General features: G+C 47.4%; 2 protein-coding genes across 2 annotated transcripts; one reads left to right on the forward strand and one right to left on the reverse strand.

The window, feature by feature from the left end:
* Positions 1-3,434: 3,434 nt before the first annotated feature.
* LOC123082268 (zinc finger protein ZAT9) lies at positions 3,435-5,706 on the forward strand. The gene is made up of 2 exons (XM_044504641.1): positions 3,435-3,664; positions 4,164-5,706. Exon 2 carries the CDS (start codon positions 4,166-4,168, stop codon positions 5,174-5,176), a length of 1,011 nt encoding a protein of 336 aa, XP_044360576.1. The 5' UTR covers positions 3,435-3,664; positions 4,164-4,165; the 3' UTR covers positions 5,177-5,706.
* A 981-nt stretch (positions 5,707-6,687) lies between these two features.
* Positions 6,688-8,362, reverse strand: LOC123086863 (presenilin-like protein At2g29900). The gene has a single exon (XM_044508677.1). The coding sequence runs from the start codon at positions 8,302-8,304 to the stop codon at positions 6,904-6,906; it is 1,401 nt and encodes a 466-aa protein (XP_044364612.1). The 5' UTR covers positions 8,305-8,362; the 3' UTR covers positions 6,688-6,903.
* Between the last annotated feature and the right edge of the window lie 5,839 nt (positions 8,363-14,201).

A 14,201-nucleotide genomic window follows, 5' to 3' on the forward strand; every position in this document is an offset into this window, starting at 1 on the left:
CCCGAGCACTCGCAGACCACCAAACAATGATTTCCCTGGCAGCAACCAATACACTTCCAACCTTGTGACATCTGCATAGCCACACTGCCTAACAAAATCTTCTATCCAAAGCAGAGACCATGTGTCCACTTCACAACAATCAAATGTGTCAATACGCTCATCTACATATGTCTTGTTTGGGCCGTCACCACAAAAGAACCCACTGTGATGAATCTCTACTGAAAAGAGGTCGTCGTTCGGTCCTACGTGCAAAGAGAGGGAATCGAGCATCAGGAAGCTGCGCACAAACCTAACCCTAACCAATTCGGATCAAATCCTAACCCTAGTCACAAATCGATTGGGGGACAGAGAGGAACATACCGTACTGTGGAGGAGGATCTCCAGGGAGCCGCCGTACCGGAGCCATCGACGCCTAGGCAGGCGCCGCCGTCTCCGTGCGGCCACACCAAATCGCCAAGGCGCCGCCGCCCCCAAATCGCCGTGAGAGAGATCGGGAGAGAAGGAGACGAAGAGGCAAGGACTGGGGAATGGAGATTTGAAACGATTCGGGGTGTTTTTTGTAAATATCCATCCACCTCCGTTACCCCTGTCCGACGTGGCAACAGTCAACGGTAGGTCAGACTGGGTCGGGCAGGTTTTGGACGTGACTGAGACACTTACAATAGTTCGAGGACCCACATGTCGATTTTCATAGTTCGAGGACCTGGTTGACACCCCTCGAATAGTTTAGGGACCTACAGTGCACTTCACTCTTTCAGTTTCATGTGTTGCCTGCAATTGGATCAGGAAAAAAAAAAGAAATGCCACTCTTTCAGCTTTTTTGTTGCCTGCAATTTCTATCTGATGATTAGTCTTCATTTTTAACTATGCACCAAAATTCCATTTCACTGCCCCTTAATTCTCAAGCTACCATAGAGGTCTATTGGTCTTCTTATCTACAAGGAGAAATGATGTTTTTAAAAATTGCATGTTCCTCACCCAAAAGGGTGTTGGTTACTACTCGCCCAAATTGGTATTACTTATCAGTTTACTTATTTGACAGACTATGAATATACGTTATGATCCATTCTTTCTTCATTTTAGGTAAGATCATTTCAAAGGAATCTTTGAATCAGAGGGTCGCAAATCTGATGCACTGATTGCTGTCAAATGGGCTGGGGTAATTCTTTCCTGCAGATATGCTATGGATAAACATGTAACAGTCCATTGTTTTACTGATTATGTTGTCCTCGTTGCTTCACATCTCAGAATTGATGCGCTTTTGAGGTGCTCTTTCCTGTGGGGGTACAGTATACAATGGCCCGTATTGGCCATCTTTGGAGATGAAGGATAATTAGTGCAGCTCAGCAGCTCAAAGTCGTCCTCGACGCTACCGGCCAAAGATTGATGCGCTTTTGAGGTGCTCTCCATTCCATGGTGTGTTGCATCAAAGGAGAAGAGGTTCAGTCCTCAGTCGAAACCAATAGCTACTTAGCTAGCAGCAATCAACACATCTGCATGCAGACGCAGTGTACCACCTGAGCAGAATTAGGGGCCCGTTACAGATCAGAATCAGTTCCCAGGGGTGTTGCTGCCTGTCAGGATCTCTGAACTTCAGTTCCTGCACGTGTCGATTTCTTCAACTGACAGGATATTGTTTGGCCTTGTTGTAATCAAGCTCAGCCGTCGATCTTGCATCCAACCGTCTACACTGCTTGGTACAGATGATGTATTTGACGTCGATTTCAGAGCGAGCGCTCCTCACTAGCTCATGGGCCGCTGTAACGCTGTTTGAATTCCGACAAAGTGCACTGTTTAATTTATGCTTTTTTCGCTTGTCTTTTAATCTGTAATGGTTATAAGGCCATGGATTCGGGGCAGGTAGCTCCATCTCTCCCTTATGTGCCCCTGTAAGTGGCTTAGAACACTAGAAATTACTCCCTCTGTAAACTAATATAAAAGCGTTTAGATCACTATTTTAATGATCTAAACATTCTTATATTAGTTTACGGAGGGAGTACTATGTGTTAAAGAAATTGTACTTTCTAGTCGAAAACACCATTTCCAGTTCGTACCCTTTTTATTGCGAATTACTACCTTTGTTTTATAATATAAGACCTTTTTACAGTCAAATTGAATTGTAAAAACGTCTTATATTATGGGACGGAGGGAGTAGTTCGTACTAGTTCAGAGGAACTCTGAGCCTCACAATGGCCGACCAAACCATCGAGGCGTTCAGCGTGTGCACTTGTGTTTTCTAAGCTTTGTGCTATAGTCTTGCAACTTGTTATTTATTACCGAAATACAGAGTACATATATACATCCTTTGTGCATTTCATATTCCAGATGTGATGTTCCAAATATATGGATGTTGAATGTTTTCAAAATTTGAAACCCTAGATATGAATTGCTGCCAAAACACTAGATTTGTTGAAATGTTTGGTCGCCTGAAATACCGTTGACATCTGTTTTCTCTGTCCGAAAAAGCTTGTCCCTCATCCATCTAGTACTAAGTTAGTGCTAGATACATTCATTTGAAGAATAAGCTTGACACAAGCTTATTCGGACGGATGGAGTATCACCCACTGATAGGCAGTTTCCAGTCACCCGTTGTACAGCCCGCCCGGACGGACGGCCCAAAGGAACCAGTGACGGGGCCGTTTACAGCCCATCACTTGTGTGGTTTAGGCACTACACTATCGGATTACACACAACTTTAGGCACAAAAATTTGCAGCTTTCCCAGGTTGCACATTTTCTACAACTATGTTAAGCAAACTTTCACACAACAGTAGATTTAGCATTTTGTTTCGTTTGTTTGTTTTGTCAAGTGTTTTGTTTCATTTGTTTGTTTTGTCAAGCATTTGAAAAATAGGAGAATATATTAGTCCGGCACCTAAAATAAAAGTTCCGCATCGGTCATTTTTCATCAGGACCGTCACATCTTCATCCAACGGCCCAAAACAGATCAACACAGTTCATCTTCTTCCCCTCTTTCTTCCACGCATGCCCCCAGCCTACCCCACGCACTGCGTGCCCTCAGCCATCCCTCTAAACCCCTCAAATCCACAGGAACCCTGGCAACGCCCCCCCCCCCCCCCCCCCCCCCCACCACCCTTCCCCCAGTGAAGTTTCTTCCTCGCCTCCACCGGGGACACCGCAGCTCACTGCCGCTCGCAGTTGTCCCCGGCTCCGGCAAGGTCCTGGCTTGGCCTCGGCCACGGCGTGGTGGACACTCGTCCCCGCCTTTGGCCTCGTGCAAAGCAGAAATTTACCGACGCGAGAAAAAAATAATTCAGGCACATGAGATTTAGCAAAACCGCTGAAAAATAGCAAAATGTGAAACAATAAAACGTCCAACCAGTGAAGCCTACTTGGTCCTGCCCGAGGACTGCTCTACCAGCTGGAAAAGAAAAGGAAAAGAGGAAAAGCACCATCGCCCCCTCCCTCCTCCCACCCATCTCAAACAAAACAAGCAAAGAAAACGTAGGCCCCGGCGGCAGGCTCCTCGGCCCACGCCTCTCCTCCCTCCCAAAACCGGCAAAACTCGTCAGGAAGAACACCGCCGCGGCGCATTACACGCACAGACAGCAAGCTGCCCCCCCTTTCCCCCCCACCAACGTGCCAAGCAAGAACCTCATCTTCCTCCCCCACCGCCCAAGAACCTGCAATCCAGGATACCAGAGGTGGGTTTCTTTCTTTCTTCCTTTTTTTTTTTGAATCAGTTGGTAGATTTTTGAGTTCTTGATTCGTCCGCTCCGTGTAAAAGTTGTTGGCTTCCGTCAAGAATCTGGCGGAACCCTAGCCGCCTTCTTGGATCAAGTTTGAATTCTTAGGCTCTCACGAATGATTCGGCACTCCGCCCCTCCCAAACCGCTCCATTTGGCGTTCTTGATTTTTCCCACGCGGCAAGTTAATTATCGTCTTCCCCTCAAGAATCCGAACATTTTTTTCAGTTCTCAGCGGAACAGAGGAACCGGGGTTTCTGGCAATCTTTTCCGCCCATTCCGCAAGATAAGGTCGAATTGAGTTTCAGGACGGAAAGGAAAGGGTTTTTCCCAAGTCCCAACTTCTGTTTCCGCCGCCATAAAAGAACCCCCTTTTACAAGCCGCCATCTGATTTCTTGTTGCTATCAACTTTTTCTGTCAATCCTTGGTACTAAACCACTGCTGCTATGTGTCCAGACATGCCGCCGAGGGGGAGGAAGCACTGGTGCAAGCACTGCAAGAGGAGCTTCCCTTCCGGGGCCTCACTCGGAGGCCACATGGCGGTCCACAGGAGCCGGCGCAAGAAACAACCGAGCGGCGCCCCGAGCATCGCCGGCGAGAGGTACGGCCTCCGGGAGAGGTGCCAGAAGACGTCGTGGCTGCTGGATTCCGCTTCCAGTGACGACGATCGGTGGGCGTTGTTCCCCAAGACTGAATGCCAGTTGTGCTTCAGGTCCTTTGCCTCCCCTGATGCCCTGTCGATGCACATGAGGATGCACAAGCGCCGCAGGAAGATGGCTGTGGAGCACCAGGCATCGGTAGGCGATGGTGACCACAATGTTCCTCTCTCTGCTGCTCCGGTGATGAAGAGGAAGAGGTCGAGGAGGATGGTTATGGACACTGTTCCTTCCACGGTGATGAAGTCATATGGGATGGAGGAGGTCGATGCCGCACGGATTCTTGTGTCGCTTTCAGGAGATAATGGCATGTGCTCAGCTTCTGTTGATTGTGGTGAAGGTGGTGTGATGGACGTCAACGCGGCATTGGCGTTCGACACGCTCATGACAGAGATGGGGCTGAGTTCTTCTGATCATCATGGAGATGACAGAGTTGGAGATAATGAGTTGATGGAGCCAGAGCCTTCTAGTAGCTCTTATGAGGAAGGGAAGTTTGTCAGCCTTTCAAAGGTGTTGAGGGCAACAGCTACCTATGAGTGCAAGCTTTGTGGACAGGTCTTCGCGTCTGGTCAGGGATTGGGAGGCCACAGAAAGCGTCACAGTTTTGCTGATCATGGTAGAGTTCCAACTGTTCCCAAATCTGAAGCGACTCAGCCTTGTGAAGAGCTGCTTCCACCGGATCGCCGGTTGCTTGCTCTCAGCATACCAGCTCCCAGCATATGGAACTGCAGCAGCACAAGACCAAAGCCTGAACCGAATCCACTGTTGGCCGCAAGCAGCCTTTGGGATGAACGAATGCTGGGCGTTATCTGAAAGTGGTTACAGTTTCTTCATAGATCTTGTAGCTAATCCACATTTTTTGCTAGCAGTCGATAGCCAAAGAGTATGATACCAGGAATGATCTCTGTAGTCTGTACAATCGTTATCGACAACTCTGTCTTTTGGATTTGGCAGTGTTCTTACATGTTGCACTGCCTTTTTAGGTTCCCAAACATTGAAATGTACCCATTAACAAGCAGGGCATTAGTTCTAGATTGGCTATTCCCTATTAGAGAGCAGTGTCGTCCAGGTTGCAGCAATTCAATTTCATTTTTATTTTTTGTCCCCTAGACTCTGTACAATCGTTATCGACAACTCTGTCTTTTGGATTTGGCAGTGTTCTTACATGTTGCACTGCCTTTTTAGGTTCCCAAACATTGAAATGTACCCATTAACAAGCAGGGCATTAGTTCTAAATTGGCTATTCCCTATTAGAGAGCAGTGTCGTCCAGGTTGCAGCAATTCAATTTCATTTTTATTTTTTGTCCCCTAGACTCGGGCAACTTTTATGATCTCCAAATTTGTTCAGCTCATTGTAATTTCCTACTTTTGCTTTGGCTCGGCCTGATATGGCTTCCAAATTGGTTCACCTGATCGTGTTTCAAAGCAGCTTATCGCTCCGTTTTAGCTTTGATCAGTATGTAGTATCATATGTGGCTGTGAAGATTCAGTGCTTCAGTTTCCTGGTATTCAGAATGTGTTTTGATCTTTCTTGTGTGTTCTCTTCATGTCAGACTGATAGTTTCCACAGGACTGAAACCAAATTGCAGAAATTTCATGCATGCATTGTTGCAGATAAAACCAGTTCATGCAATCAATGATTTGTAGTCTGCTCTTTATACCAGTCAGCACCTTTCTGTTCAAATGATTTGTAGTCTGTTCCTTATATCCAGCAGCGCCTTTCTGATGAACAAATATGGTCAATGGATCATGCAGATAATGCTTTCCGATATCGTATCAGCATTAGAGCAGTCTCATGTTTCAAAGTGGCCTACCTAAGCCCTTGATATATATATTTTTTCTGATGAAGGCTCCTATTTCTTCAACTCTGGAGGTCATTAGGTGTTGTCCAGATGTTGAGAGAGCGAATGTAGTCGATTCAGTTGCTCCAGTAGTTGTGGTTGTGTGCAAAAAGTATGGCTTTGTTTTACGAGTGCTCCAAAGGTTAGGGTTCTGTGAGAGTTGCTTTCCTTTCTTTAAATCCTGAAGAAAATCATAATATGGAAATTAAGGTGAACAGCATAATTTACTTTCTAACAGTGAGTGGCCCTGAGCAACAAAATATCAAGTGCTATCATCTTACAAGTTCTTCCCTGTCGAGGGACTCAGCGTAGCGCCTTCGAAAGGGCAGACGAACCTCAAAATCCAAGGAATTTCGAGACTAATTCTTCTCTATTGCGGTCTGGTATGTTTTTCCGGGCTGAGAACTTAAGAGCATACCATACGATATCAGAGAAATCAAAGCAAGCATTCGAGACTGCAGATTGTGCAATGACAGGTTCATGTCAAAAGCAACTTCTTCCAAACATAGGAATCAATACCATAATTTTTTTGACAGTAATGGCAAACAGCCGGTCCGTATATCAACATGTCACGTAAGCCATCAGATTAACAGTTTCACAAACATGGCCTGACAAGGATGAACAATTCCCAAAATACAACCTAACCAACTGGAGAAGGCCTTGATTGTGAACTATAATAATGACATACAAACATGGATGCTAAAACATCAGAATGTTTGTGGAGCACTGCATAACAAATGCCTCGAGCAATGTTCTTGTGAGCACGTAAAACAGGACGCCGAGGGTGATGGACACCGGTAGGGCGGGCAATGCCTTGCGGTAGAATGCCAGCAATAGCAGGGTGATGCCGAGCCCCGCAATGATGGCAAGGTAGCACGCGTAGACCGTCATGTAATCGTACATAGCCGCCCTCCCGACGAGCACGCTGTAGAATATGAAGTCCCCCAGCCCAAGCTTGATCGCCCCTGATGAGCCCAACCCGATGCCATCTTCATCATCGTCGTCGTCATCGTCACTGGTTCTATCTGGCTGTGGCTGGATCAACGGTACCCTCAGTTCAGCAATATCCAGTCTAGTCTCCGGCAATGCAAGCGCCTCTCTGGCTTGTGCATTGGCAGAACCAGAGCTCAAATCTGGCACCGGTGACTCCCTGAGCCTTGAATTGCTAACAGCACCAGTCAAGTTCGTCTGCTCCCCGGCTTGGGCCGTCGAATTGGGTGAACTGCCACCTGAATTGAGAAGAGGATTTCTCCCCAGCACCTCACCAATCACCTCAACTGTGGAGCTGGGGTCCAAATCCCCGGCGGGCTGCCGCGCCCTCTCCCTCCAAAGCCGCCAATTCTGGCCGTGCCTGGGATCCACCGGCCTTGCCCCGTAGACCAGCGCCGGTATCTCCTCGTTCCTCTCAATGGCCAGCTCGAGAAGAACCCTCAGGGGGCCACCGGGGATGAGGACGGCGCCGAGGTCGTAGACGGCCATGGCGACGAGCAGCGCCCAGGTGGTCCACTCGGGGAGCAGCGTGAACCAGAAGGCGGTGAGCACGGCGATGGCGAGGAGCGCGGCCTGGTGGAGCGCGATGGGGACGGAGGCCGGCGAGATCGCGGCGACGGCGAGCGCCGCGGCTGCGTTGGGGAGGAGCAGCGCGCAGGAGACGACGTCGAGCGGGAGGCGGAGGCGGGAGAGGAGGAGGAGGCACATCTGGCCGCCGAGGAGCAGGAGGACCCAGATCGCGGAGAGGCCGAGGTAGGCGCGGAGGCAAGGCGTGCAGCGGAAGTAGAAGAGCAGCGCCATGAGGAAGGTGGCGGCCGTGACGAAGACGACGAAGACGACGGCGGTGACGAGGGCGCTCGCGAGGTCGTCGCCCCCGCCCCCGCCGGGGCCGCCGGCGGCGGCGATGGAGGCGGTGAGCGGGGACGGGGACGAAGGGGAGGAGAGCAGGGAGACGAGGAGGACGACGATGAGCATGCAGGCGGAGACCGGGCCGACGATGCGGGTGATGTCCTCGCCGAGAGTGTCGAGTATGGTGGCGGATGCTCCGCCGACGGGGACGGCGGCGGCCGCCGCCGCCGCGGGGGCTGGGGCTGGGCCCTCGTCCGCCATATCTTCTCGGTCGCGGCGATGGGATCGTTTGGGCCGTGGGGTTCGGCTGTTGTTGTCATAGGAGGAGGCCTTTTGGGAGTTTTGTCTCACTGCGCCGTGGGTCCTACCAGGGTCTCCTCGCCTCACTCCGAAAGACGACAAGTCCAGACTCGATGCGAAAGATAACAAATTCTGGATTTTATTTCAGCTGTCCTTGCAGGTCCTTTTTTTTTCTGGAAAGGATCAGATCTACGGTAAAAAGTTCATCAAAAGTACAAAGCATTTCAAAAATAAGAAAAAATTACATTGTTACATCGTTAATTTGACGTCGATAAAACACAAAACTTACTTGTCAGCCCCGCTCCCCGCTCCCAGCCACGGCGACTCCACAGCTCCCGCACGCCGATCGCGACCGCACCCGCACCCCCTCCCCCTCCCCCCTCCCCCCCCCCCATCTACGAAGCCTTCCCGGAGATGGTGAGACTGATCTCACCAGTTCCGCAGGGGGGACTCATGGTGACCGGGGCTCGGGGTTGGGTGGAGCGGGCGACCAGGATCCGCGGCATGGATCCGGCGCGTGTGGGAATGGAATGGAAGGCGGCGGATCAGGTGGTGGTGGCAGCGATAGACCCGAGCACGAGATCCGCGACGTTGAAATATGCGAGGACTTGCCAAAGGAGGGCGGATTTGGAACATAAGATCCTGGCGAGGAAGATATTCGACGAGGCCACGATGGAGGAAAGGGCAAGGATGCCCGCCTTTCCCCACTCAGCGTCGGCCGCATTCGTGCTGTGGGCGAGGGCAAAGGCAAAATCAGAGGATCCCCGGAGGGCGCTAAGGTGGGAGTGCATGCTGGGGGTGTTGCCGTCGGGTGCATCATTGCAGCTCTCGTCCTTGCTGCCGGCGACCAGCCGAGTTTGAGGAGGGGTCGTCAGGTATCTGCTCAATTCTCGAGTTCTGAGGGTGGATTCTCTTCGTCAGCTTCGGCGAGTTCTGGTTCCAGTAGGAGCAACAGCTTGAGCTCGAGGAGATCAACCTCGCCACCGCCGGCGAACTTCGGCTTGAGGGAGAGTGTGGACTCAGGCCCCTGGAGGATTGCGGATCAGAAAGCCCCACAGGTCATGGCCTAGGTGAAAAGGATAGAACCGAGACAGTTGGTCGGTCCAGATGGGGAGAAGACTGCTACTCTACTAAAGTGGTGGCGCCTTCTCAAAATCCACCTCTCAGTGCTCGCCCTGACCTGCGGGTTGGGGTAACAAAGAGAGATCCAGCTAGGGTTCGTCTGAGAAATCCCAGATCCAACCTAGTTTGGATTAGGAAAGACAAGTTTGCCTCAGGAGATTTTTCGGCTACGGACTGCTTCCCTGTGGTTGTGCGTGATTCCAAGCACCTGCCCATCCCCAAGTTCTTTAGTTTCTCCCACGATCACTGGTCGAGGAAGACGGTTAAGATCCCTTACGCTTATGTGGTCAATCTCATGGCGGGAGGTGGTAGAGATTCAGGCAATAGAGGAGGAGGGAGATATGGTGCTGGCAGGGGGCGAAACCCGGGCCGTTCTCCTGCTACCACAACAGATGGTCGCCAAGCCGCGACTGCTCTGCCTCCTCCCCAGGTTCCTTAGGCTCCACAGGCTCCTCAACCTCAACCTCAACCCCCGCCTTTGTCATTTTTTGCAAAACCCCCATTGTTTCATGTGGGAGCTGCACCAGCCATGATGCAGTCAAATCCCATGTATGGATATCAGGGAGGATGGAACCCTCAGATGCAGCAGATGCCACAGTGGCCCCAACACCCCAGTTTCTCATATCAGTACATGGCAGCTGCTCCTAGGTACCATCAGCAATTTAACTCAGCGAGCCAGAATATGCAACCAACGCAGACAATGCAATACAGTGGTGGGAGTTCATCTGCAGGTGGTACTGATCAGACTCAGGTTGGTCACAACAAGAGCAAGAAGAAAAAGAACAAGAATCAGAGTGATGTTGTACAAGCTCAAAGCGCCTTTACATATGAATATGGTCCTCCTTTCATCGTGGACCCGAAATATATTGGAGCTATCTATTGTAATTGTGGCATGCCTAGTCATTTTGTGGGCATGTGCTCCATTCCCAGGATTTGTTTCATGTGTAAGACCCCTGGACACCATATGGATGCTTGCCCCTCATTGTACAAAGCATACCCAGCAGCTATGTATTGGGGGAGTGCAAATACTGGACTTCGTTTCTTTCACATTGAAACTAGTGGTAAAGAAGACAGTGAGTTGCTTAATTTTGGCAATGTGGGACTAGTTCTTGTTGAAAAGGGTGAAATATCTGGTAAGGAGCTAGGACAACACTTCTCTGATATGTGGAAGACTAACTGGCCTTGGCAGATCAAACCTTATGACAAAAACAAGTACATTATCAAATTCCTCCAAACAAGAAGATTAAGGACTTGGTGGAATACCCTTCAATTAACCTAAAGAAGGAAGAAGTGACAATCTCATTTGCTGATTGGAATGGACAGCATCCTTTCTATGACAGCCTGATAGAAACGTGGATTGTCATTGATGGTTTCCACCAAAATGGCTATCTTGGTCGACTATTGCTCAAGTGGCCACCACTCTGGGCGTGCTTGTCAATGTTGACTGGCACACCATCTTCAGAAGTTTCTATGAGAAAGTTAGGGCCCAGGTGGTTGTTAGAGACCCCAGCAAGATCCCCAGAGACAGAGTTGTAGAGATCAATCATGAGCTGTATTTGTTGAATTTTTCTGTGGAGAGAGATGCTGATAATGGGACCACCTTTTACAAGCCATCTGATCCTGATGATAATGATGGTGATGCTAACAGAAAGAAACAAGAAGAGGAGGATTTTGATTCTAACAATGATGACTTATTGGGGGAGGATATGGATACTGGGACTAGTAACACTATCAACAAAGATAAGAATGTTGCTGCTGGTACTAGTTCCAGGGGTATAAAGTCTGTTCAAAAATGTTGCACCCCTGTCCCCGAGAGCAATATAGAAGCTTATGTCTTCTCTAAAGTTCAAGGGGCCCCAATGACCAAAAGCTATTTGGAGGTTGTCAAAAAGAAGCCAATAGAAAATATGGGAGGTCCCCTTCTGGAGAGATTTGAGACTGTAGTTACTCAATCCCACACCCTTCCCCAAAACATACTTGACAAAAACAAGAAGTGGGGTCCTGTGATTTCTACTAGATCCAGCACTAGAAATAAGAAAGATGGGAGACCTACTCTGCGGAAAGCCCAAGAATTGAAACAAATCAAAGATCTGGAGCTACCAAAAAAAGGTAAAAAAGGCACTCAAAATTCCTTTGCTTGTCTAGATGATGATGTGCTTATCTCCACTGCTGATTGCTCATGTATTAATTTGAGCTCTAGTGGATGCAATATTAATAAGAATATTGTTGTGATTAAGCAAATTGAACTTCAGAGACTTGATAAATTTAATCAAGATATCCCTGAAGTTTTTCTCCCAGCCAATATAGATATTTCTGGTGAGGAGTTTAATGTTCTAGCCCCAAGTCCAGGGACACATGTTGAAACTGGTGAGGACCCACATATGAATGTGGACCCAGAGCCAGATTCCCCTTGGATTGAGGTCAAATTTTCTAATTCTGGTAGGAGTAGACGAAAACTTGATTTTATTATTAAATGATTGGTCTATCTTGGAACATTAGAGGCCTGAATGGGCCCATCAAATGCAACAAATCGAAAGGGTTTATTAGAGCCCAAAAACCTGATTTTATTAGTATTTCAGAATCTAAGAAAGAAGACTTCACCCAATTACAGTTGGAAGTCTTCGATACTAGTTCCTGCTTCACTTGGGAATGGCTCCCTGCCAATAACACCGCTGGAGGCATTCTGGTGGGGATTAGGGGAGATCTATTTGATATTGTTTGCTGTGACATACACACTTACAGTATCTCTTGTTTGCTTAAAAACAAACAAGATGGATCTTCTTGGAGACTGATCTCCATTTATGGCTCTACTTATGATCAATATAAGTTGGACTTTATTAATGAGTTGCAGAACTTGCTCATTGGCTGGGCAGGCCCAACTTTGGTAGGAGGGGATTTCAATTTAATTAGAGAGGCCAGTGAGAAAAAACACTGGTCTGATTAATCAGCACCGGGCAGATCTGTTTAATGACTGGATCAACAAATTTGGTCTGCTTGAGCTGAAAATTAATGGCAGAAAATACACATGGGGCAATAACCAGGATACCTTGGTTATGGCCACTATTGACAGGGTATTTATGTCCACTGATTGGGCAGCCTCTTTTCCTAATGTTCATCTCAGAGCTCTACCTAGGGTAGAGAGTGATCACACCCCTTTCATGGTGGATACTTGTGCTTCCTCTGTTCCTAAAGAGAAGGTGTTTAGATTTGAGAAATGATTTCTTGAAGTAGAAGGCTTTAGAGAGATAGTCTACAAAGCCTAGAATACCAAATGTTGCTTAACTAAAGCTATTGATATTTGGCAGTTCAATATTAGAAATACTAGGAAAGCTATTAAAGGTTGGTGTGCCAACTATGAGGCTGATCAAAACAGGCATAAGCAGGCCTTGATAGCATAATACAATTGCCTTGATATTTTCTCTAAGACTCACGCTCCCTCGCCCAATACTAAACACAGAATGACAACTATTGCAGGTGAGCTGAATGATATCTGGAAGAAAGAAGAGATCAAAGCTAGACAGATGTCTAGGGAGAGGGAGATTCTAGAAGGTGACCTTAATACTGGGTATTTCAAAGCCGTGGAAGCCAAAAGAGGAGGAAGAAGTAGATCATGATGCTCGAAAGTGATGAAGGTACTATTTTTGACCCTGAAGGTATCATGAATACTGCTGTTAGTTATTATAAAAAGTTGTTTGGCTTTGTAGATAAAATTGATATCACTCTAAAAGATGACTTTTTGCGTGATGATGAATTAGTCTCTGATGCTCATAACAACATTTTAGATACTGCTTTTACTGAGAAAGAAATAAAGGATGTTGTATTTAGCTCTTATGCTGAAGGAGTTCCTGGGCCAGATGGCTTTCCTTTCTTATTTTATCAGCAATTCTGGGACCTTATTAAAGGTAACATGTTTGCTTTGTTTAGAGATTGGGAGAAGGGAGAGTTAGACCTTTATAGGCTTAATTTCTCCCTGCTAACTCTAGCCCCTAAGGAGGTTGAGGCTATCAGAATGGAGAAATTTAGACCTCTTGCCATGATTAATTGTAGCTTTAAAATCTTTGCAAAGTGTGCCACTACTAAGTTTGGCCCTATTTGCAATGATCTGATAGCCTTGAACCAGACAGCTTTCATTAAGGGGAGGTTTATTGCTGAGAGTATTATTACAGCTCATGAAATTATTCATTCTGTACACTCTAGCAATCAGTCTGGTTTTGTGTTTAAATTAGATTATGAAAAAGCCTACGACATGATCAATATATAATTTTTAATAGATATGATGAGGAGAAGAGGTTTTAGTGACAAGTGGATGAAAAAAGTAGATTCCCTCATTTATAAGGGCTATGTTGGTGTTAGAGTTAATGACAAAAACAGTGAGTTCTTTGTTCCTGGCAAAGGTGCCAGACAAGGAGACCCATTCTCCCATCTCCTCTTTAATCTAGTTGCTGATGTTTTTACTAGAATTCTGGCTAAGGCCTCCAAAAATAACAAGCTGGAAGGCCTTTTTCCATCTCAAATCCTGCAGGTATCATTAGTACGCAATATGCTGACGACACCTTGCTCTTTTTGAGTAAAAATTTATCTTATGCTAAAAACCTTAAGTGGTTACTTTCTTGTTTTGAACAATTATCTGGGATGAGGATCAATTTTCATAAGTGTGATCTGGTCCCTATTAACATTGACATAGAGGAAGCTAATATTTTTGCTCAGATCCTTGGTTGCAAACTTGGAGAATTCCC

This window comes from Triticum aestivum, chromosome 4A (genome assembly GCF_018294505.1).
Source record: "Triticum aestivum cultivar Chinese Spring chromosome 4A, IWGSC CS RefSeq v2.1, whole genome shotgun sequence".
Taxonomy (NCBI): Eukaryota; Viridiplantae; Streptophyta; class Magnoliopsida; order Poales; family Poaceae; genus Triticum; species Triticum aestivum.